The sequence below is a fragment of the Mirounga leonina genome, unplaced genomic scaffold (assembly GCF_011800145.1).
Source record: "Mirounga leonina isolate KUSES-001 unplaced genomic scaffold, KU_Mleo_1.0 Mir_177, whole genome shotgun sequence".
Lineage (NCBI taxonomy): Eukaryota > Metazoa > Chordata > Mammalia > Carnivora > Phocidae > Mirounga > Mirounga leonina.
Genome location: NW_023270459.1, coordinates 7,801,422 through 7,826,976, shown reverse-complemented (window position 1 = coordinate 7,826,976; position 25,555 = coordinate 7,801,422). Strand labels below are relative to the sequence as shown.

The 25,555-nt window shown below is 48.4% G+C and overlaps 1 protein-coding gene across 2 annotated transcripts in view; it reads right to left on the bottom strand.

Moving 5' to 3' along the window:
- The window catches only part of TSHZ3 (teashirt zinc finger homeobox 3), a 101,272-nt gene extending 76,332 nt beyond the window's left edge, over positions 1-24,940 (bottom strand). The window contains exon 1 of one of the 2 annotated variants that reach the window (XR_004682558.1): positions 24,498-24,566. Coding sequence is in view for 1 of the 2 variants with exons in the window: in XM_035023537.1 (XP_034879428.1) it covers positions 24,498-24,537 (40 nt within the window). In the remaining variant the exon portion in view is untranslated. Of the gene's footprint in view, positions 1-24,497 lie in introns of both variants that reach the window. The other variant, XM_035023537.1, reaches the window with a different exon arrangement.
- Positions 24,941-25,555: the final 615 nt, after the last annotated feature.

Sequence of the window (25,555 nt, the reverse complement as noted above, 5' to 3'; positions counted from 1 at the left end):
TTAAATCCCCTTCCCCATGCACCCAACAGTGCCAAGACCAGGACAACTGATATCATTTATGTGGATGCCCAGATTTCTCAGATGCCGGTATAAAATTATAAGGGCTCCGAGTGCAGACACAACTTCTGGAAGCTGAAGCCAAGAGCACTTTCCTTCAAGCCCCTCCCAGACCCAAAGCGGGGAGCAGAGGCATGAGGTCAGACCTGGACGTGGCTGCAGCGGGGGGTCCCAGGTTGGAGACTCGGGGCCCCCTTTGGCCCATCGTCTGCTGACCTATCAGTATATGGGACTTCCCTGAAATCTGCCCAGGCAGCATTTCCGACCAACTTCCTGACACAGTAGGCCCAAAACAAGGGACAACAACCCAACTTAGAAAGGCGAGGTACCCTTGTGCAATGTAGGCCAAGTCCGGAGGGGAAGACACTTTAAAATTAGAGAGTCTCTGGGCACAGTCATTCCATGCAAGCACAATGGTATTTTTTCCCCCTCAATTCCATGAGTGGAAAGTGAAGAAACCATTTTCATATGAGCATATTTTTCTCCAAGGAACAGTTAGGAAAATGCTGATGTGGTGTCTCAATACATTTTACTACAATGCCATCAATTACATAAAAACACAATTAAGTCACTGTTTCAAAATCCTTAAATATTATTCAGCCAAAACCCAAAAGGACATTTTCAAGTGTTCTATGGTCATTATCTAGGAAGCTGCACGCGGTCGCCAGCCACCTCGACCGTACTCTGCAGGAGCTAAACTTAGCTAACACACGGTCATAGCGCCTCTCCATCCCGGCCGCCCAGCTCCGCGAGCATCCTCAGGTGACAGGGATGCCAGTGGAGCAGACTTCCGCAGTCCAAGCACAGAGCCAGGCTTTAAATCACTCCACGCCTTCGACAGTTGGGTTCAGCCAGGAAATGACCATGAGAACCTGGGCTGATCTCTTTCCAATTCTGGACTTTGGCTTTTGTGTCCATCAAATGAGCTTGTCAGGCCAGCTGACTCTAAAGGTCTCTGATCCTGGGAACTTAATACCTATTTTCTGTCATCCAGAGATATGAATAAAAAGGGGCCAAAGTCTGAGATTCACACTGGGGATTCGTATACTTTCACATTCGTATCCTTTTTTAGACGCCTGGAGACATGCTTAGCCCCTGCGAGGCAGGAGGAGGGGTTGCCGGCCGTGATTCTGGATTACCTAAGCTCTGACAGCCAGCTAACGTCACGAGCACACTCCCACATTGCCGTGGGAAGGGAAATGCGTGCCACCTTTTTGGAGAACAATTTGGATATTTATCATTTTGTTCAGTGAACATACCCTTTCTGCTAACAATCCCACCTTAAGGACTGGATCCCACAGAGATGTCAATGGCAGGATATTCCCGCACGAGGAGGATGCAGGATGCTCCGTGTGTCAGTGCTGGCCAAAGGAAAGACTGGGAGCAACCCGAACGTCCACCCGGAGGGAAATTCATTCGCTGGAGTAAATATCACTCTCAGAAAGCATGAGGCGGCCCTGTGTCACATCATCCCATATAAAACAAGGACCACAACATAACATGATAGAATGTGGTCACTGAGATACGGATTTTGCCACCATTTTCTTGTGGAACTGTAACGCAGTTGAAAGAATTTTACCCGCATCCCCACCCACCACCTAGATTCTAACTTTAACTTTTTACTTTACTTGCTTTATCACATATGTGTCTATCCATCCATTTGTGTGTCTTCATTTTTGGATGCATGTCAAAGTAAATCACAGAATATCTGAGATACATTTTTAGTTGCAGAGAGAAAGGTACAATGTAGAGTGTGTGTATTTATGATTTTAAATATCTAGGAAGATATACCACAAATTGGGAACACTGCTTACCCTTTGGGAGGGGAACTCTCGTTTAATCATTTGCCCTTTGGTTCTCTTGGATTTTGTATTATGTGCATTATTGCTTTTTTAATAAAAAAATTAAAATGCATTTAGTTCCATGAGGGGAAGCTACCGTCAAACCTTTCAGGGCTCTGTATCTATAGTTTCTGCAGAGTAACCCTGCACACACACACAAGCCTGGGCGTCTGTGCGTGTGCGTGTGTGTGCGTGCGTGTGCCCACCCACGCCCGGATGCTCTGAGCCTTCAGAGTGAGAGTGGTGCTTGCCTCTCATGAGATCCCACTCTATGTCACTTTCTCATGGAGCTGAGATGTCAGGGTGTGGGGCAAGTATCTTGTGGAGACTCATTATTTAATTTCCAAGTAGGCAGCCGGACAATGCGGCGTGTTTGCTGCCATTACAGAGCTCGGAGCCCATGGAACACATTAAGGACCGGCAGCCCCTCTGCGTAAGGCTGGCTGTGCTGAGTGCCCGTGTCTCAGCCTCTCTTTCTGTAAACATCTGTGCAACTTCAAATAAATATCCTCCCAGAATCTCATGCAGCCCTGAGTCCTGATGGAAACCCCGAGCAATGAGGACCAGTACGCGAGGGCCAGGGAAACCCAAAACTCCAGGAAAGAAGTACGGCCCCGTGTTAGAAACACTGCGGGAGGCATTCCGGACGGGGTGACCATCCAGAACGTGACTTCCTTCTGACAGCCCTCAATCAGACTGCTGAGAGGCATCGGTTTGGTTTCTTAAAAGCAGCAGCAAACGAGTAAAATGCCCTAAGAAAACATATATAATTATCACAATCACGTTGAGCAGTACTGTAGGCCAAACATTAAAAAAAAAAAAAATTCTACAGCAACACTTGACATGTTCATACGGTTCCTTTCTTTCCGAAGACCTGACGCTTGGCGCACTAGACTTTGAGCCTCTGGGCCATGAACTGCGTGTCTGCCCAGCAGTGATGCTCCTCCACAGACATTTTAAACCCTGCGAATCACACTGCACATTTTAGAGAAAATGTAATTTAAAAAAATGCAAATAATTAAAGACGGGATGAGTTATATCAACATATCGGGATAAATACCTGCAATCCTTCCTTCCCTACACATGAGAAGGATCCAGTAGCTTATGAGAGGAGGAAAAATGTAATTTGCTAGCATTCTGCTATTCTATTTGAAAACATGCATGAGGCTAGTTTTAAAAACTCCCTTTGGTAAGAACAAGACTGTGAAAACATTTACTTCAACCAGGTTACATACATATGTACCATACATATACCTACATACGTATATACGTGCACAAACATGCACACTTACACACGCACCTCTATACATATATAAACACACACGATCTATATGTAATTGAACCAGGCATTTTACTTAAAGACAACAGTATGCAGGCAATCTGCATTTTATTACATATCTAAAAAAATATCCTGCATATTACCTAAACCTCAAAATTCACTACACAAAATGAAAGTAATTATATTGGGGGGGGGGAATGGAAAAAAAGAAATGAGAAAATCAACTACTATATCCTCTTCTTTGCTTAATGTTCTCCCTTTCTAGGGTTTATTTGGACAGTGTCTCTAGTTGCATCTGCAAACCAATACATCTGCTGTCAGATCACTAAGGCATTTGACAATATCATTTTAGAACCTTTAGTTACTGAGATATCAATAATTAAATGCATTCAGTTCACACTTTGTTCTTGTGGATACCAGCTATTTATCTCTGTCCTCTGAAGAAGCTAATGGTATAATGGGCAAAACATCAAGAATAATTAAGAAAAACGTTGCTATAAACTCTGTCAGAAGAAATATAACTTTTATCTAGGACCCCAGCTAGAATTCATTTAGACAGGATCCACCCAGTTCCAACACATCTTGCTGAAAAATGAAATGATAAGCCCAAAAACTTCAGTCTCCACCTCAGGGAAGGACCTCATGGCATCCCCGAGTCGTTCCTCTGACCGGATGTGTGGGAAAGGCCTGGATGTGTGCAAGAATCCTCGGCTGCGAAATGGGAGGGGGAGGAGGGAAGGGGCAGGTGCTGCCGGCCACGTGGGTGCCTCTGCCGGGCTCAGGCTGGGGACGGGCTCTCCGGGGCTGGCCAGGCTGCCATGCAGCAGCAGGCCCAACTTGCTTCGGGTCAGCCCTGGTCTAGCCATCAATGCTTCGGGCTTGTTTGCATAATCAGGTGGTCTTAATGCAGAAGTTTCGAGAATGTCTTCTTCAAGGACTGGCCAGTTAAATTATAGGGAACAGGCTCATTATTCTTTCACAGAAAGGGTGTTTCTCCTTTCAGAGCCAGTCACAAATAAAAAGGGAGAGAGTGTTATTATTTTTTTCTTACGTAAGGGTCAGGCCTACCTGGTAATCTAAGCCTCCAAAGAAGAGTCTATCTTAAATCAGTTAACAATTAATGACAACACCAGATACTCACTGCAGATATTGTAATTGAAGAATAAAGAATTAGCTGGGAGCTTAGCAATGGGAGTCAGCCTTGACGAGGCAGCCTCTCAGACGAGCCATGTCCCCTCTCTGCACAGCCTTTCAAAATCTCTATTTTAGTGGTCGCCTACATGGGAGTCATTTCCACCACTGGCCTGCTTATGTGTGACTTGTTAGTCATCCCCCTGGAGGGGTGGCACATCAACTCCCCCAATGTCTACCTGTAAACTTCAAAGAGCCACACTTGTAGAATTCCATGCTCCTGTATCTTCATTAAATTATACAAGTCTCCCAATCTTTGTAAGCAAATTTATTACACTGGGAATGGCCATCTTGTTATTAATGACAAAGATATGGAAAGCGTGGGATTGAAATAAACTGCCCAAACTTAAGGGGAAGAAAATGTTACAGGAACTGCTTTGTCAACCCTAATTGTGTAATTACTTCTTGGCTTGGTCACCTAAGCTCGGAGCAAGAAATAAGAGACAGTGGTAATTTCTTACTGCTGAAATGAAGGTGTCAAACTGTCTTGTGTGTTCTGTGTAAGCAGAGCTAAAGTTTACATTTATATCATGTTACCACAATTACAATCTTCCAGAGCACAGCGAGAAATTAGTGGTAGAAGGTCATCCCTCGCAACAGGCACACCAAAGTGTGCTTGCACAAACATTTATTTAATTTAGCCAGAGTGAAGGCATGTCTGCTTTTGGTCACAGTCTTGGCCTCACTGCTCACCAGTGAAATTGGCCAACTGCTACTGGCAACTTGCATCCTAATAGCAATAAAATAATCTTTAAAACCGGTGTTAATAAAGTGGCTACTAATAATAACTAACCACTAGATGGCTTTAGATTTTTTCACCTCCGAATACCTGAAGGTGAATTATTCATGGTCTTTGGGGCTGTCTGCTTACCTGGGTAAAAGGCTGGTGTCAAGGCCGCAGGTCCAGGCGAGCCCCTCCCACCCGGGAAGGGCCCTGGAGCGTGAGTGCACCTGGGACAGGGAGGGCCGAGGGGGCCCCACTTCCAGGTGGAGAATTAAGGACAAGGACATACAGTCCTAGCTTTGGTACCACCGGCCTTCGGGCAGCAAAGAATAAGGACCACATGCCAAAAAAAATTTTTTTTTCACACCAAGTACGAACCACTCCTCATTCTAATGAAAAATAAGAGAGCAGAGGCACATGTAGGAAGAGAAAAAAAAATGAAATTCCATTATAACTGGCTTCCTCAAGCTCCAGCCTAGGATGTGAGTAATCACAAAAACTGTAATATCAGCTTTTTCTGTTTTCCTTACACTGGGTTCCTCCTTTATTTCCTTTCAAAGAGGGTCAAGATCTTTTTCTTTTTTTTAATTCATAAAAGCTGCTTTGTGATTACTGAAAGACTGGTTTCTCTCTAGAACAGCTCTGCCTTCCATGACAGTCTTAAATTGGGGGGGGGGGCAAAAAATAAAACTCGCATGAAAATCTCTGAGCAGCTAACCTGAGCAGACCTCAAATCTCCTGTCCCACCTCACCTTCAGGCCTTCTGGAAACCTCTAACGGACAGGGTCAGCTCCAAGAGAGCTGGCCGGCACACCCGGATGGGGAGCCGCAGACAGAGGCCTTAGGAGGTGGCCTCTGAGCTGCGAGGTCGGACCTGCGGGCTCTGGGCTCCCACCACACGGGTTTGGGGCACCAGGGCCCCCTGGCCACACCCTGCCCCACCACAGGCCGTGGCTTCCCACCAGTGGCATCCAAATGTAACTCCTCCAATCCATTCCCTCCTCTCTACCACCTCCCACCCAAAATTGCCAGGAGGGTGGGGCGATACAAACAAATGTAGATTGCTGACGTGCTGTGTGGTCCACATCCCTTTGGACTCATATCATCAATGAGCTTTTAAACAAGTAGTCAAGTTCTGCATAGAAAGGAAGAAAAAAAAAAAACGTCAGGAACTCCTATCTCCTATCAGTCACGCAAGCCCACGCGGGAGGGCGATCCCGGACACAGACAGAGGTGCTCAGAAACATGCTTTCCTGGTAGTTCCTGTTGGCAGGGAGGTGGCTCCATCTAGGGAAGGTGGTCTGCGCCCCAGGCCATGGGACACCCAGCACAGCTGGCCCTGCGGGCAGAGATGGGCACATCCCCAAGCACTGGTGGTGGTGTGGGGGACAGTGGGAAAGGCAGACCCTGTCAGGCTCATTCCACGCAGACAAGAGCCTCCTGAAATCCCCCTCTACCATGGAGCTGCCCTACCCAACAGCAGAATCAAGAACCCTCAAAAGGGTGACCCTGTCCTCCCTCCAAGGGCTCAATGAGAGAAACACGATGTGTCCCTGCCCTAAGAGAGACTCTGGCTGAACCAAAGCATCTGAGAAACAGGGCTCATGCAGGAAATAAGCACAGAGCAATGAGCAGCCTTCATGACTCACCTGTACTGAAGCTTTAGGAAACATGCTGTAAAATCACCCCCATAGTAAGCACTTTACTACCTATTCTTGGCGCACTGACGAATTAAAAGGGCGCATTCATTTCTTTCATAGCTTGCAATAGCTTATTTATCTTTTTTTTTTTTGTCTTTATCACTATTTGAGGTCTGCCGTACACCGTTTTTAAAAGTTATTCTGCATTCATACGAGCACCCAAACAATCATTGTAATCATAATTCCCGGTGGACGTGGCTAAAAATGTGCCAGCGAAACTTTACAAGTGCCGCCCTATTCTGCTCACTGGTGCTGCCACAACGAAGGGAAGTGAAGCCCTCCGGTGAAGATGCATTTTTCGGAAATGCCACGGAGACACAGGGAGAGGGAAGGACACACAGTTGCTGGGGACCAGGCCTGGAGCTGCACTTGCGGTCTTGCTGTGGCCAAGTGCTCTAGGTAGTGTGTGTCCACCAGTTGCCACCTACCGGGGTGTCGAAGCTGTCCGGTCAAGCTGCGACAGTCTATTGATTTTAAGAGAACGTCCATTTTATATTTCCACACCAGAGCACGCCATCCCTTCACAAAGAGGGGAGGTTGTTTGTAAGGGCAGAGTGGCTGAGCACCTGCCACGCCTACTTCCCCAACTGCAAAGACACTGCCCCACCACCCACCCCATACAGTTTCTTCCGGGCAGGGGCAACCTCGAGATAGAGATGGAACACGTGTGCCGCTTTTCCCACTGTGGCTGGGTCTCCCAAAATGAATGCGCCCATTCACAAAAAATGTGCACATTGCTGCCGAAGGGCAAAATTATCCTTCCATGATAAAAGCCTTTGTCGTATTCTAACACCGCAGTCTAAACCCTGGCCCATCCCCCTTGCTCCTGCAGTTGTCAATGAGGTGCTGTGTTCCGTGCCTCCTGACAATATAATCATCATAAACTTTATTATTACATCTGGAATTTCATGATATGCTCCGTAATTGATTACAGAGGCACGGCCCCGAATGCGGCTCCCCCAAGCTCTGCCACAGTTCCAGTAACCTAACTGCTTAATACTCCTGGAATGTATAAACAGTGCTAACTGCCACATTCCCCACACTGACATGGCAGAAGGAGCCACCGAGCCAGCGGGTTCTGCGAGCAGAAGGCAATCTCCATGCACCGAAGGAAGACGTCCTCGTGGGATGTAAACCGAGATCACGTTTTTGGGGGTGATGATGGCAGATCATCCGGAATCAGATGGGACTTGGGGGCTGACGCACGGAGGTTATCAGCTGTATTTGGGAACTGAGATCAATAACGAAGTTTGCAGGAAGCCACCACCCATCAATACTCATTCTCGATTTGGTGGGGATTCCGGTGTAGAGAACTGTGATTCGGGGATTATGAGAAGTGCCATAGTTCACTATTTCTAATTTCAAGAACACCACAATAGGAATGCAAGGAAAAGCTATATCTCTTGCAGGCATGCAATTAGACTGGCTAACCCACCCTTCTAATAAGAGAAAAGACAAGCAAAATGAAACCAAGGGTGAAGGCCATACTCAAGGGTCCCTGAGAGTTGGGGCCACAGTTGAGCTTCCGAGGAATGCAGCGCATTCTCTCCCTCCACCCCCACCCAGAGAGAGCCCAGAGCACTGCAGCTGCCTTCTCAACACTCCCCAAATCAGGAAAATGCTACCACGGGGCACAGGAGCCCACTGCTGTTCAAGCCAGAGGAGGGGCACGGGATGGGGAGGGGAAAGGTCAGCCACGTCCCAGCACAGTCGCCCACCTGGCTCTCCCCCCCTCTTACTAACTCTAACCTAAACAGTCCTTTTAACCACCAAGTCCTTGGCCAAACTCCTGACACGCCATCTCTCTAGGCAAATCCATTTTTAAACCATCAAGGGAGTACCACCGAATGTGCTGTTTGCAACAAAACACAAGCAAAAACCAACTCTGCTGATTTCCTCCCAACTTGCGCCCGCAGGCCACAGGGCTGAGCTCAGAGGGCATGCAGGAGCAGACCCTGCACCCCCGTGGGGCCTGAGCTGTGGACCGTGCACGCAGGCAGCCAGCGAGCCTGCACCGGGACCACCTGCGACCGGCCAGGCTCCTTTCACCTTGGCCAGCGAGGCCCCGTTAAAAATGGCCCTGCCATCCACCTCAGCCAGGTTCCCGCACGAACGCTAATAAGTACTTGTTTGTTGAACTGAAAAATCATTACCACAGAACACGTCAAGTAATGAAAGATGTTTTCCTTGGAGAAATGTTAAATACTTCACTTCTTTCACAAGGAGCGAGTACATGTGTTTCCAAATAATACCTTTCTCCCTCCCCACCCACACTTCATCAGAAAGTCTGGAGCTCCAGGACCCAATCTGAAGGAACTCATGTTGCATGGCTCTGAGAACCAAGAACATGCTGTTATTTTATTTATTTTCCCCTGCCCGGCTGACTATGTGTTTGTTCTATTACTTACTCACCTAACCATCTCAGTAGGAACCTCAGTCACGTAGCAGAGTGTCCATGTTGCCTTACTATTTTATACAGAAAAGCTCGAGAAAATAACACCACCGCAGCCTCATACATTACACTGATGTAGTATTCGCTAACTAATATATACGAAAGAGCCATTTTACTACAGGCCTAGAGCAAAAACAAAGGCAGGAAATGGAATGCCAGGAGGGGGGAGCACTGCACCACGTGGAAAGCCCCGGTAACCCAGGGTTCTCCTCCTGCAAAGATGAATCCTTGCCTCCCCCCACCCCCCGCCCCTTCCCAAAGCTTTCCATTAGGCAGAGGAATAGTGACAACTCCATCTTTGGTGTTCTGGGGTCTTTTAAGCGTTTTAGAACGTCTTCACCTACAGGGAGTCCCACTGGTTAATTTGTGCTTGCTTTCTATTTCCCAGCCATGGCATTCTAAGGCTTCGGGCAGAGCCAGAAGGGTGGGGGCCAGGTCTGCTCTGCATCTGTGGCACCTGAGCTGAGAAAACCCAAAACAACTTCCAGGTAACCTTGTCTCCTGGAACTGCGAGAGGGACACGTGCGCCTCACTGAGATAAAACACTCAAATATCACGTGGACGTGGGGGGGGGGCGCGGTGGAGTCCCACGATGTCCTGCCATAACGTGACTTGGAATACGGCAGCTCTATCCTGCCCCCGGAGACACGACAGACCCCTATGTATTCCTCTCCCTTCTCGTAGAAATGATAATCCAGGGACAGAGACACTCAAATCGTGGCCAAAATGTACACTCACAGAACCAAAGCCTCCTCCAGACAACCAACCTGCCCTTCCCTCTCCCCCAGCTCCTTGGCCTCTCATTTCTTTTGTGGGCCACTTGAACAGATGTCACAGGTTACCTGGGAGAACAGGAAGCATCAGATCCTAACCACAGCCCCCCCACCAAACCCCAAAATGACCTGCATGAACTTCTCAAAACTTAAAAGACTTTCCTCCCCACCCCACCTTGGTTTTTCTTTTTGTTCCATTTTTTAAGGGGAAGCAAATTTCAACCTGATTTCACTAGCACTGAAGGTTGATATTTTTTGCCTGTGATTTCATAAATCTACCATAAATGATTCCCAGGGAGCTCACTGCCTCTGCCCTCACCTGATGAGCCGCCACATTTTGGAATCGTCTTGGCTGACATTAGGCAACGTGCTTTCTCAGCAATTATTTGTAACGGGGAGATGACAACTCCGAGAATTTCTCTTGGAGGGCCGAGAAGATCTACCTCCACTGTGCGTCTCCAAAGGGCCAGATCCCCTGGCCCCTCGAGACACCCAGGATATCTCAGGGAGGCGCCCAAGCCCGGGCCCGGCATCCCCCCCCCTTGACATTGGCCTCCTGGCCCCGCAGTCCCTTACAGGTCATGAACGGACCCTGCCCGAGAAAATGTCAACCTTCCAGGACAACCGCTAGGAGATTAGGTAACTCCAAGTCTGACTGGAGAACTCAGAAGGCCACCAAGGGGACACTGGCTCAAGGACCCAGGTAGCAGCCAGAAGTCAAAGTCATCTGTTCCCTGAAGGTCAAGTTCTGAATAGAAACGCTTCCTCCTTCCACCTTTTACACCTGAACAGGTGAGACCCCTGTGGGGGCTCCAGGAAGTCTGGCAGGTGCTTTTTCTTATCTGGGCATCTTTCTCTCTCTCTCTCTCTCTCTCACACACACACACACCAAAAGGCCAGTGTCGTGTCACCCCTGGGGGGCTCCCAGTGCACTCTGGGAAAAGGAGGACGTCACACCCCGATGTGCAGCCCCTGGGGACTCCCTTGGGATGTCCCGCAACTAATCTGCAGGGCTGCCTCGTGCAGGGAGCGGAGGAATGGAGTTCCCGGTGTTCCGATCTGGTGCGCCCTGAGAGCGGCGTCCCAACTAAAAAAGTGTTGCTTTCTTCCTTCTCATGAATTCTAATATTCAAGCCTTTTTTCCTCCTGCTAATTTTAGTAGTCCTGCTATTCTTTGGGAAGAGAATGGTGTGAAAATCAAGCATAGTATCCAAAAATAAAAGAGTAGATCTGTTTCAGGGTTTGCAGCATATTTAACTGAAAAGCAACTCCAGATATGCCACTTTCTATCGAGTCTTTAATACGTTTTCCAATTTCTCCAGAATATTTTAGCTTCAGAAAAGGCAAGGATGACTTCCTCATCTATGAATATTTTTGAGACTGAAATGGGCACCCAAAATTATTTCTAGATTGTAACTGGGAGGTCTCCTCCGAACGTGATGCCAGGTTATCGCTGGGGATGGAAGTCACCGATGCACTTTGTTGGGGCCACACCAAGATGGATTACAAATTCTCTTCCGGGAACCTAGAGCATGTGCTCTCTGGAGCATGTTCCCGGGCAGGTGAAGTACTACAGAGCTCTCTCTCCGTGCAGCCTGCAGGTAGACCGTATGGCATGCTTGCCAAGCCTTCCCCCTTCATTTAAAAAAAAAAAAAAAAAAAAAAATTCTTGTCTTATCTAAGGAATTCAGTTCCAACCCAGCAGAACTGTGGAAGGACATGTGGTCCGGGTTAGCAGAGCTTCTCCGGTCTGAGGCTCTCCTCAATAGCCTAGCATGACAGCCAGGGGGGCCCAGAGGACAGGAGCAGGGATGCTACCTGAAGACCCCAGCCCACGCCTCCTCCAGCCAGGGAAGCCGGACATCTGTGACAGAAAGTTAGAACCCTGTGTCAAGCCCTTCATGCAAACAATAAATATTACTTCTGCTCATAATCGGACTTTTCTCTAGCATCGTCTTTGAATGTTGAACCTTTTTCAATTAATTAAAAACTATGCACTGCAGAGTGCATATTTTATCAGCCCTCAGCTGCTTAAGTGTCTAGAAAAGACCAGGCAGTTTTTCTTTCTTTCTTTCTTTTCTTTTTTTTTTTTTTTTTTTCCAGGCAACCCAGAGCAAGTACTTGCAAGGGTCATATCTTTTTAATTATCTTTTCTCTCTTTGATTAATTATTCCGTCTGACAATAGCGTGTTTCTAATGCTATTCACCTGCCTTTGATGATTGACAACTTTTCTGTCTGATTCAGAGCAAACAGCTGCTGCTGCAATCTCCTAGCAACCCGGGTGTGATGGATGAGCCCCCAAGATGGATGGCTGCAATAAATCATGTCTCCAGCCATAAAACTGAGAAAAGGGGATAAGAAGGAAAGCGAACAAAAAACAAAACAAGGTTTCTTCCCATGAGTGCACTCAGTTCCTTACCAATTATACCTGAAATGGACTTTGCACCTATTAATAGCAAAGTTTTTCTAATCGATAAGAATGGGATGATGCCATTTGTAGCAAAGGTGTGTTTACAATTGTTCCTGCAAATTGGCACTTGTACTCCCAATTTCCTCCAACACTGGCCAAGTGCAAGGGCAGCGGATCAAAGTTTTCCTTTCTTCCGTGAAGTCTCCGCAAGAAACAGTATCAGTTTTTCTTTTTTTTTTTTAAAGATTTTATTTATTTATTTGAGAGAGAGAGAATGAGAGAGAGCACATGAGAGCAGGGAGGGTCAGAGGGAGAAGCAGACTCCCCGCTGAGCAGGGAGCCCGACGCGGGACTCGATCCCGGGACTCCAGGATCATGACCTGAGCCGAAGGCAGTCGCTTAACCAACTGAGCCACCCAGGCACCCCAGTATCAGCTTTTTATAGTCAGACGCGAGTCCAGGCACCAACCAAGGATATAAATCTGATTCTACCCAATTTTGGGCACCCGCTGGGCAACACCGAAAGGGAATCCTAAGTCAGCCTCGTGTGCAAGGCGTCAGGCTGCTAATAAAGTTATTTCGAAATTAACACACACACACAAAGTTGCCTGGAGTCGGTGAGTGAACGAGCCACCTTTCCACATCTCTCCTGTTTATGGTAGATGCAGGCTTTTCACACGTCAGGGAAAAGTTTGTCCCAGAAGCAGCAAGATATGCAAGATAGGAACATCCAGCCTTTCTGCCAATTCTAGATTCTCATTTCTTTAGATAAAAAACTACCGCAGCCTAACTTTTTGTCCCATCAATTTTTTAAATTAATGTCCACACTATAAGTCATACAAGGAGCCCTAAATTTAATTAGCAGACCCAAATAAAGTCACATATTTAATAGAATGCCTGCCAATTAAATTTGCACTATCGGGGCTCTCCTGGTGGAGGAGAACGGAGCAGGAAGGCCAGCAGTTTGTTTTCCTTTTTCCACCCGGGGAAGCAGGCAGCGAGGCCTCCGCAGCCCAAAATGCAGCAAGACTGGCTCAGCGCTGATTCTCCCAGCAGCTGGGGGCTCCATCCGAAAGCCAGCCTGCGTCCCTAACTACTTCCAGTAGGTGGGGGTGTCCCGGAGCAGAGCTCAAGGGTGCCAAAGAACCAGAAGTGATTAGCCGGGCAGGCGGTGGAGGGGCCTGGAAACAGCTGTCCACATCAGTCCTGGTGGGGGTCTGCCGGGGCCTGCGAGGGGGACAGAGTGCAGACACAAAAGGGGAGGAGGCCGCTGGGAGCAGGGGCAGGGAGCCACAAAAGATCATTTTTTATCTGAAATATTCCTGAGACGTGGAAGTCTGTTTCTTCATTCTCACACTGCTAACCAAGCCAACCAGTCTTTTTTGAATAGTTATATTGTGCTAAGCTTTTCAGATACAGATTTTTTTTTTAAAGCATGTCACAGAGTTTAAAAAATCAGGCAAGGGTCCTGGCTTTGGCAACTACAGCTCTGTTTATATTTTAATGTTTCGTACGTGACTGCCCCTGTCGGGGGAGAGAGAGGGGGAAAGAGAGAGAGAGAGAAGGAGAGAGAGAGAAGTTGCCTGTTAGCTTTAGTCTAAATCACAGATACTTCATTTTTCCCTTGGAAAAATGTCCTTGGAAATTACTCAAAATTAAAACCTCCCCCCTTCCTTTTTTGGGGTGTGTGTCTTCTATACTGTAAATGGGAGGGCTCCTGTCTGGTCAGCAGCAATGAGAGCCCAAGGCCAATCGATGGAAACACACACCCCCACACACACAAACACACACACACAGGCCCCTACCCTGCTCCAGCTCGTCCAACTCTCAAGTTACAGGTTTACACGGCAAGTCTAAATAATATTCAAAATGATAAATGGCACCCTAAGCCCAGCATCCACCATCAATCTTTTCTTAAGGAACATCCATCTTCAATAACGCATGTTTGAATCATGTGAAGCCAGGAGCCCTGAGATTCATTTCTACCACCCCTCATAAGCCAGGGTGGTTTGAATGATACCTGTCATCCCTGGTTTGTTGTTGCTGCTATTTTCCTCGACTACCAAAGGGAAAAACAGAAGGAAAAGGAGAAAAGGAATGGGGGTGGGGGGGGAGAGTCAGAAGAGCGTCAAAGGCTGAACAGTGTGGTTTAGCAGATAATATGAAAGAACATAACCTCTTCGGTGCCTCTGCCAATCTCGCGCCCGCCACGCCACACACCCAGACAGCCATCCACACACACGGAGCAGGCTCTCGCCTCTCCTCGCCCCTGCCTCTCCTCCCTCCTCCCCGTCCCTCTCTCGCCAAATCAGCAGCCTCTCTCTGCAAGCCAACGGTACAGGACTGGGAGGAGGAGACAGCATCACATGGACTGGGCTTCCCTCCCCTCCCCGTTGTCTGGCTGGGGCCCATATGATAAATGACATATGTCATTCTGTCAGGAGGGAAGGGTGGGTCAGTGATGTATGACTCCGCTGAAAAGGAAATCGACTGTTTGGCATGGTGCAGCTCTTCTCCACCAGGATTTAGTTCCAGAACTCTGAAATGAATTCTCCGACGTTTCAAGTGCATACTTAGGGCAGGCTGATGGGAGGCCTGGGGAAATCGCATGTTATCCTCCCCCTGCACTTCCAATGGCAAAAAAAAAAAGAAAGAAAGAAAAAAAAGAAAAAAACCCCATCAAGGTTCTGCCACTGGATACCTGCAAAAGGCCGCATGGGTGTCAAAGTCCACAGCAGTCACACACCATGGGTTATTAAAAATGTGACTTAGGGAAAAAAAAAAAAAAGAAAAAAGAAATCAAGTGGAGAGTAAGGTTAGTCCTTTTATTTATTTATTTTTTAATGGCAAAGGGCTGACACAAAAGCAAGATAAAAATTAGCATGTTTGAAGTAATCGTCCCGCAGCTTGACATCTGCATAGTAAATTTTAAAGGAAAAAAATGTGTCAGACAGCCATGAGCCGCTTCGCCCTCCCCCCTTTCATTAGCTCACTGCCAGGGTGGCACTGCTGAACCTCATTACGGCAAGAGGATTTATGAAGCTGAACCCAATGGCAAAGAAAAGGCATCTGTCAATAATTGTAGGGAGCTGCACTCACAGCTTTGAAATCTCATTAAGTATGCAGTTATCAGGCATAAAGATCAAAAACATTACTCAACTCCGACAGAATCTTATGGAGGAACATTAATTAGCAACAGGCCTACAGTACAAAAAAAAAAAAAAAACGAAAAAAAAAAAAACACAGACTTCCTCTCACACCTGCCCAACCCACAAACCTAAAGCAACACTCCCCCTCCCGCCCGAAAAAAAATAATTCCAGGCATCTGAGACTGATCAAGAACATGAAACAGGAGAGACGCACAGAGAAAGAAGAGGGAGGGAAGGGGTGAGTGGCGGCAGGGAGGGAGGGAGGGGAGAGGGGGAGGGCGGGGAAATTCGGTTGAGAAAGGCTTGGCTGTGAGAAGAGAAAAGGAAGAAGCTGTCAAATTTGAGAAGGATGTCAGTGCTGGCCCTGATTACAGGGGCCTATGGAGTTCTCAGACCTTTTATCATCCTGGCCATCAAAACCAGCCCAGGCTCACCACAGGAGGGCTGGTGGCTGCCTGGCTGTAGCCCGGCCCTGGGCCCAGACCCGAGGACCCTCTCACCTGGCAGGCAGGGTGCCCTGGGCCCAGCGCCCAGGAGGCAGGCCCTGCCAGGCCTTCTGCAGCAGCACCCTGCTCTCCCCTGGCCTGGTCTGCGCCCAGCTGACCAGAGCCACGGCCAGACCAAGCTCTGCGGGCCCAGGGCACGGTCTAGGGACTCACGGCTGTCACTGTCCATCTGATGGCCATCTGAAAAACACCCTGAGCTTCCTCCAAAGAGACTCTGGCATCCCCTCCTCACACGTACACTCTCTCATTTGATTTCTGTGTATGACTGATTCCTGTGCTTTGGCACTTAAAACTCACTGCAAAATAAAATATAAGTGTGCAGGATTCCCATCCAGGCTGTAAAGCTGACTCTGGGTCATGAGGTTTCATGACCTCTTTGTAGCACACGGGACGGGGTGCATCTGGGGACGAGAGTCAAACCGATGTCCGCGCTAGCCTGACTCCAGGATAGCCACAGAGAAAAAAAAAAAAATCAAATGACAAGCTTCTTCAGCCACCACATTCTCCACCTCCTGCAAGCTGCCCTGGCAAAGAATAATTTACACATGTTTGGAAACATCCCACAAGGATTATGTGCATGGGGTCTCAGGCAAAGTTCTCTTCCGTCCTATGGTGGCCTGCATCCAGGGTAGGTGCACCAAGGCTTGGGGGCAGGTCTCAAATACCACCAAGGGTTCTGTCCAACAGGCAACATCAGCCGAACTCCGGTTAACCATGAGCACATGCTCTAGCGTGCTCTCGCACGCCCACACACACACACACACACACACACGGCACTTCCCATAATCCCACACCATGAGAAAACCTTCAGAACAGCGCCTCTTCTGATCTGAAACCCCGGCTATCACTTCTCGGAGCATCTCTTCCCCTCCTATGCCACCCTCTTCTTACCTCGTTTCATGGCTGTTTCTGGAGCGCTTACCTCTCTCCTCTACAGAAAAGAATGGTCACCTTTTCTAATTAGCCACATCTTTAAGGAAAAGGGCATTAAGATTCCTAGGCAACCAGCTTGGAGATCTCTCCAAGACAAGGCCCATCCTTTCCAATAAATGACTCTCCTTTGGAATATCAATGAACACGGCTCGGATAAATTGTCACCTAGGACCAAAACTAGTTAAGAACACTTGTCTATAAACCAGACTTGATGAGGAGGAATTTTAGTAGTAGTGTTACAATAAGGTGTTTATATTTTTTTATGTGCTTACCATATTACCTTTATTATGTGTAACATCAAAGTGATTATAGCAATTACATCTAACAGAATTAATTACAGAACTCCCCATCATTCCAGGATACATAATGCATTAGAGGTAAGCCAAAGAAAGAAAGCATCTTGATTGTAGTAACTATTGTTGGTATGTATTTTCCCCAGCAGTAAATGCCAAAGCGAAAGCAGCTTGCAGGAAGAACAGGGTAATGGAAACTCAGAGGTTTAATAGGAAATGAGGTATATTTTCTTTAAATTAAGTAACACCTTTGCCTAATAATATGTTGGGGCTATTGGACATATAAAATCAATTTAATTTTTTTAAGTGTAAATCTTTAAAAGGCGCAAGTTAATCCAACCAACCAATGTTACTACATAAAGGAGAACGCACATGGGTGAAAGACTTACAAGTCTTTACGTATGCAAAATAAATTCACTCAAGGCTTCATTAATATTAATTTAAATTCAAAACCCATTTACATTAAATTGTTCATTAAAAATTGCCTATTTTATGCAACATGCATTTCTCAAAGAACTCAGAGGAAACTGAATACATAGGACTAGATTTAATGATGGGAATGGAAAAATCAAAAGTAAATGAATTTGAGTCATTTCACGTATATTACCAAACAGCGCTGTGCCCTCCATTAAGGACGGGTTCCAGTTTGGGGAACAAACAAGCACTCAAGAGTATTTTTGCTTTCTGTCACTACAGACTTGTGACCATGACCTTCTGGTCTACCGAAGAATAAGAAGAAAACAAGATGCACTGGTGGGATGAAGAGGGCAGCCCATCCAAACCTGGACTTGGGAAGGGACCAATTACCCCCTTCAGAATCCCAGCCGAACTCACAGAAAATTGAGAGTTAGGCTTGCTTTTCAAAAAATGTACATTACTTAGCATTTGCCAGTGCCCGTCTTGGTCTAGAATGAACAGTCCCCCTCTCCCCTTCACTCAGCCCCTGCAATGCTTCATTCCCAAAGGAAGGGGACCAAGAATATGATGACAAGGAGTTGGTAAGTTCTTTGCTTTGGCGCCCTCCCCCTGAAGACAATCTGAACTTACACTGTTTCCCCAACAGCTGTTCTGGATGAAGAAAACACAGTCATAATTAATAACATGTGTCCTGACAATATGAATTAATAATTTATCATTAAGCCCAAACAAATTGAAATTATTCTTCAAGAGCCACACCTTTGCACATCTAAGAAAACAAGGTAAGAAGATGGTCAAAAAGTCCAGGTAACGTGACCTTTGGAGAAATGCCTCCTCAGCCCCCCCCCCCCCCCCCACCGATACATCTCTTGGGCCACTCTTGCTGAAATACTAAAATAATTTACAGAATTGAAAGTAATTAAACCCAAGAATCTAAGTGCTGATCAAATCAAGTGTATGTGCTCGAAATGTCTTCTTTTTTAAATGGGGCTTATAAAATATTCAATATTTGGTCAAGGACACTATGTAATCTTTCTAATAAAGATTCCTAAACCTAGAGTATGACAGTTGTTGAGGCAAGTGGTCATAAGCAGATTATGCTCTATTACTGTCTCTCCCTTTTTTTTTATTTCCAAAAATGCATAGCATTATTCTGGTTACAAACAGTAAACTGAATTTTTACATCCACATTTAATGTAATTGTTTACCAATGCTGAAAAACTAGAGAAAGCTACCAAGTCTATGTAGCCATCCCTTGCAATTCAGGTAAAAAAAAAAAAAAAATCTAGAAGGAAAATAAAAAAAAAACATATTCATAGCCATTGTTTAGTAGGATTTAAAAATTAATTTAATGACTAACTGCAAATACTGGAAACTAGAATTAATCTGTCTGGATTTTTTTTAAAGGCTTACAGACATTTAAATGCATGTATCGGGACACTTTATCAACCTAACATAAAATTGTCATCTTATCTTATTATATGACTATTTTATGCATGTGTCAAAGAATTTAAAAATGACTGCCTGTCTATTGAGTCTAATTACAACTGCACATTATCTGTCTAGATGTACCAGTCCATATCATTGTTACCAAATACAATATATTGTATTCACCTTTCATTTTTAACTTCAGACAGAGAAACCACAATTTGGAGCATGACTAAAATACACACACACACGCACACACACACGCGCGCGCGCACACACACATACACGTGCCGCCGTGACACCTGAGAGGGTCTGGGGTAAGTGATGGCACCGCTATGTGCTGTCCTGTTTCCCTCCATGGGCTGTGGGAAAACGCTACAGGGGTGTTACGAGACAGCTTCTTTGAAAGAAAGGCCCATCTACCTAACTGGGCTGCACACTAACATAGAAGGGGGGACACACACCCTACTTCTTTTTTTTTTCTTTTTTCTTTCTCTTTTCTTTCTTTTTTTTTTTTTTTAACTACCAGACTAAAGCTATTTTTATAGTTTGTCCAGTGACAGGCAGGAATAAAAATGGGCCAGCAGGAAAGCCTCACAAACTGCACTCAGAATAACTGTGACCTGCTCACGTCCGTGGATTAACATGGGTGTTGTACACCAGGATGGGGATTCCGCTCCTGTCCCTTCTGCTCCCCTGCCTATGACTGCAGCCCTCGCCTCAGCCTGGCTCGGCCACCACCGGTGTGAAAGGAGAAGCCCCCAACATGGTGGAGTCACTTTGCCCTCAAGAAGGTGATCCTTCTCCTTCCAGAAACCCCAGGAGTAGAAGTGGGGAGGGGAGGAAGTAAGGGCTTTAATTCTGGGACCTCACCTGGGCTTCCCCCGGCGTCCCCAGGGCCCTGAGCAGTCACCTTTTATTCTGATCGCTTTACAGAACAATCTTTGGTAAAAAGAGGGAAAAGGCAGACGGGTGAGACAATTTGGGGAAGAGCTGCTGATACGTCAGTTATTGACTATCGCTCGCTTATGAGCGCGCTCAAGGCAACGCTGAGAACAAAATGACAACATCCACCGCTCACAATCAAGTGTGGCCCTGGAGAGCACTGAAGCCCTAACTGACAGTTGTCAAGATAATGGGGGCACAGCAGCTGATTCTGGAAGATTCTCTTCCCTAGGTGGATGTCCAGGGGGATACCCTTGCCTCCTGCCCTCTTTGTTTCTCTCCTTCATCTTCTTGATTTTCCTTTTTAAAATGTGCATTGTTCCTCCACATTTTGTAGGAAAATGGGGGGCGGGGGGACGGATCACAGAGCAGCCCGAACCAGTCATCTTGTCACCTTGCTACAGGGCAGAATACCTGTCCAAAGGAGAAATGTGCGGCAAGCTTGAGAGCGAATATGTTCCCAGGGCTACTGCCGAAACGCCCTCCTGAATGCTTCACGTGCCTCCGACAGAGGAGAGGAGCTGCCCAGTGTGTGGACGGGCCTTACGAAGGCCCGGACCACAGTACATGGGCAGCACCAGGCGCACTACGTTTTAGGCATACCCAAACCCACTGGCACTGCGAACCCCCTCTGCTTTGCCACTGCAAGCCCATCCTGCCCCCAGGGCCCCACAGTGATCTGGAACACCAGCAGAACCTAAGGGATTCAAACCACTTTTACAAAAATCAAGATGCTTAAAGGTTCCCCCTCTTGATGTGACCACCCAAGAACTCCTTAGAAGATTATTCTCTTTCAACGAGTAAGACTCGAAAGGTCAATAGCAAGTTGTTCACTGAGGATTTTTTTTTTTGCAAGTTGAGGCAATTTTTTTTTAAGACTGTACAGTTCCCTCCCCCCCAGAAAATGGATATGAATGGATAAAATGTTATTTGTTATGAAATACTGCTCTCATTTTTTTTTTCTGGTATCTTCAAAAAACACTCGTTTAAAAAAAAAAAAAAATCACGCCCAGGTAAGAGTCCCGTTTTGAGCAAGGGACAATGGTCATCTTGCCTGAAGGACACTGGCCTCTCCAACCCTCTTACTCTGAGGCAGCAACATCTGGCCAGCACGAATGTATGGCCCTTTGAAATGACACGCCTGGAGAAAGGACACTCCTGCCCAGGTTTCTCTTCGGCAGGTGAAGAAACGTCTCTCTCCCTTTGAGAACAGACACGAAGCCATGCATAATTTCTATCAAAAAAAAAAAAAGAAAGAAAATCCTAAAGTACAGAAATACGTCTTTTCAGGGATTCTTGGAGGCTGCTCTGGCCTTCTGGAGAGCAATGTTACATTTGGCCTAGATATGAAGACTATGTGCACCTGTCTGCTATGTCTGCAAGCTCTACCCAGCTCTCAGCCCTTTGTGGTTGTTATTCTACCCCAGACCATTAAAAGGGCCCTAATTCCTATGACATGATTATCCAGGTACCAAAGCCCATTTGTCACCTGCAGCAGAAAATTGAGTTAATGCACAACTAAAGGCAGCCAGGACTGTGTAATATCAACTTGATTACATCAAACTAGCTGCAAACCTAATTCTGCTGGATGACACTGCGTCGAGCTTGTCATCTCCAATCATTAAAGCTGTCAGGAATCCATCAGGTTTACAGCTAATTAGGTGAACACTAATGAAGCTGGCAAAACAACTTTTCTTTTTTTATGGCTGAGCGGACCTTTCAGTTTGGAGGGGAAAAAAAATTCTCGAGTATTCTCAAGGTTGCTGGGGACTGGATTTCCAGTTACCAATCAGCAGACATCTTTCTTTTTCCCACTCTCTATCAGTGCAAAGCAATCAATTTGTCATCACTCCCAGGATGCCACAAAAGCAGGCATGAACCTTATAACTTGCAGCTGTGAGAACTAAAAACAGGAGGGAAAAAAATGGGAAGTTTCTCGTGCACCCAAACCAACCAACAAACAAAAACCTCAGGCAGCTCACTTGCTGGCCTGGGAATACTTAGCACCGGCCTAAATGTGGAGGGTTCTTTTTTTTTTCTTCCTTTTTTTTTTTTTATCCCTCCCCTCTTCTTAAATAAGTAGCCCTTCAGACATTCTCCACCCCCTCCTCCACACGTCCATTAGGCAGAGGCATTCTGATAAAGTAAATCCAAAACCCGGGTATGGGAAAGAAAGAAAGCACTCACGCTGCCAACTTCTGATTGACCATTAAGCTATTGATGAATGTGCCTGTCAGGAGAGAGACAATTAAATCAAATATGAAACAAAGTCGTTTTGACGGGTCATTTTGATAGAGCAAAACCATTCTTCCATCTCCTATTAGCCGGGCAGTCAAGTTTTTATATAATGAATATTTCTTAACTGACCTGATATTTCCTGGCTGGCTTTTTAAAAGGTGCAAGAAGGTTAGTGAACAGGTTGCTTTAAAAATAAATAAATAAATAAAATCAACAGTACATTTCCCCCTTCGCTAATATTTTTAGCAGAAAGTTATCCTGTAAGACTCTCAGATTGGCAAGGTGGAGGAGAAAAGATGAAGCAACCGTAGAGAGAGTTCTAAACTAAATGTAAAGATGTAATCACATATGGTTCATTTGATTGAGGCACACAGATACCTTAAAATGTGCATCCAAAAAGGAAAGAAAAAATTTAAAAGACTGGAAGAAGCCCAAGACACTCCTACTGCCCAACTTTGTGAAGGAGTCCTCCAAACTTTTAGAGTTTATTTTGGGTAGATAAGCTCATTGCTTGAGCTTGGAATTTAAAGGAGAAAGTGGGATGGGCAAGAAGCATCAGCCAGGAGGTGACCTGAGTGGCAGCACCCTCCCTAGAACCACCGCTGGGATTTTCAAACTTCCTAAATTTGGGCAACACTGAGGACAGAGAGCAAAACCTGCATTATATGCCCCCAAACCACATCCGTTTTCTTCGAGGATTTTCTTAAGACATGAACAAGAAAGTACATTTTCTGGAAGAAGAAAGAAGAGTGTTCCCTCTGTGTGACCCTGTGTAAGAAGACTCTGGTTCAGAGTGCAGCCAATGTGTGAGCTCCATGGGCACTGCCCGCTCACATGATGGAAATGACCGTCACCGTCACCCCCAGGGCTGCCACAGGCACTCAGGGGCAGCATGGGCACAATGCCCTCATCCAAGAAGGGCGCCAGGCAATGCCCTGACCCTTCCCTCTGCTCTCCCTTCTTCCACCAAAAGAGAAGAACAGAAAAGAAAAGAAATGAACCTCCACTTAACGCTCCCGTTCAGGCAGCATCTGAACCTCTGCACATCTGAGTGTTACTCATATCAAAATACATCCCGTCCATATGTGGTCCTCTCAGCAATCCGTCCCAAAATCCCGAAGTTGCACGGACAGGGCCCTAGTGACGTCACAGAGCTTGGCCTCACCACTGCGAGTGATTTATTGATGTTTATTGGGAATGAATAGATCAAAGGCAGCAGCATGACGGGCGATCAATCAGTCATCAAATCAAGGGTGGCAAAGGGCCAGAAACCCTTCTTCCAGGCAACATGCCCCCAACTGACATTATTGCAAAATAATGTTATGTGTGTGGGTTTTGTTTTGTTTTCAATGATGCTTTTTCCAGAAAAGAGAAAAAAAATCGACTCAGTCTTAACAGGAGTTGACACTCCTGGCAAAAAAAAAAGGGGGGGAGGGGGGAGTACATAGACACGTCCCAGAACTAAGTGCTAGGAGGAGATGAGGGTGGGAGAAGCAGTGGAAGGAGGGGGTGGGGGGTAAGGGAAAACAAACACGGATAGAGAGAACGCCAGCATCTAACATTGACTTGACAGTCATCTGACAATACCCAGACCCTGTGCGCTCTGGCTTCCACCGCTTGCCCGCGTTGGGCCCAATAAATGAAGAATCAATCGGATTAGCAGTTAAGGTGGCCGAAGGGACCCGCTCGCTCACTCGCTGGCTCTCTTTCGCTCGGCAGACACCGGGGCTGTCCCCCGCCGGCCGGCCGCGGGAGGACACGGAAGGTGTCCCAGGGAACTCAGGTGACCCCGCCCGCCCCCCACAGAAAGAGACCGAAAAGGGCTCCTTCCCATCCCCTCCGCAGCCGGGGAGCTGAAGAGGCAGGGACCCAGCCCGGCTCAGTTGGCCCCGAGCGCGCGCGGCTCCCGAAGTGGGTGCGAACCGGAGCAGGGCGAGCGCGGCGGGGCGTCCGGGGGGCGCCCGGGACGCGAGGCGGGCGCACGCACCCAGAGAGCAGAGCAGCGAGCGAGCCTGGCGCCCCGGAGTTACTCTGCGCGGGCAGAAGGAGAGAGGCGAGGAGTGGGGCGAAGAGCGGGGTGGCCGCCGGCCGGAGGCGCACCGCGGCGAGAGGAGGAAGAGGAGGAGGAGGAGAGGAGGAGGAAGGGGAAGCGGCTCGTACCTGCTGCGCGCCGGGGCGCCTGCTGCTTCCTCCTCGGCATGATGCTCCTCCGGCGACTGCCACTGCCGCCGCCGCCGCCGCCGCCGCTGCCGGGCTGAGGAGAGGGAGGGAGGGGCGGCGGGCCCGCGGGGGGGGCGAGGCGGGCCGGCTCTCAGCCTCCCCCCCGGAGAGCGGCCGCCCGCAGGATGCTGCTGCGCCCCGGCTCTCCGCGTCCCCCCCTCTCCGCGCTCCGCCGCGATCCCCGAACGTGCGGAGGGAAGAAGGAGGGCGGGCGAGGGAGGCGCGGGGAGGGAGGAGCGCGGGGGGGAGGAGGAGGCAGAGGAGGAGGAGGTGGTGAAGGAGGAGGAGGAGGAGGAGGAGGAGGATCGCGCTGCCGGCGGAATGGGAAGTTTGACAAATCGCTCCAGAGGCCCGAGGAGGAGGGGGCGGGGAGGAACGGCGGCCCTGCCCCCCCCCCGCCCCGTCCCCAGACGAGGTGCGCGGGGTTCGGGGCCGGGGGGCGGGGAGAGGGGGAGAAGGCGGGCAGAGGGGTGGGAGGAGGAGCGCGGGAGCGGCCCCGGCCGGTCCTGCCCCGGCCCCCGCCCCCGGGCAGGGGGTCACGGCATCCGGGGGGGGCGCTCAGCCGCCGCCGCGGCCCGGGGCTCAGCGGTCCAGTCTTCTGCCCGCGGCTCGGCTGGAGCGGCGGCGTCGGCAACAGGCAAGCTTAAAGGAAAAGGAGATGATCGTGTCACTCGCCCGCCCGCGGGGGCGCGGCGCCCCCGCTCCCGGCCCCGGGCCTGTCTAGGACCCCCGCCCCGTCCGGGGAGGGGGTGCCGCCCCTCCGCCCCCGCCCAGTGCGCGCACGCAGGGGCGCGGCGCCGGCCCGGCCCAGCTCGTCCCGGGGCGCTCGCTTACCCCCGCCCGCCCGGCTTCCCCACCCGGCCTCGCCCCCTGGCCGCCCCCCGCTGCCCCGCCCGAGCCGCACTCCTCTCCACCCCGCCGCGTCCAAAGCCCCCAGCTCGCTCCCCGGGCCTGGGCCCGCGCCCCCCCGGGGATGCCAGGGCCCGCGGGCGGGCGCC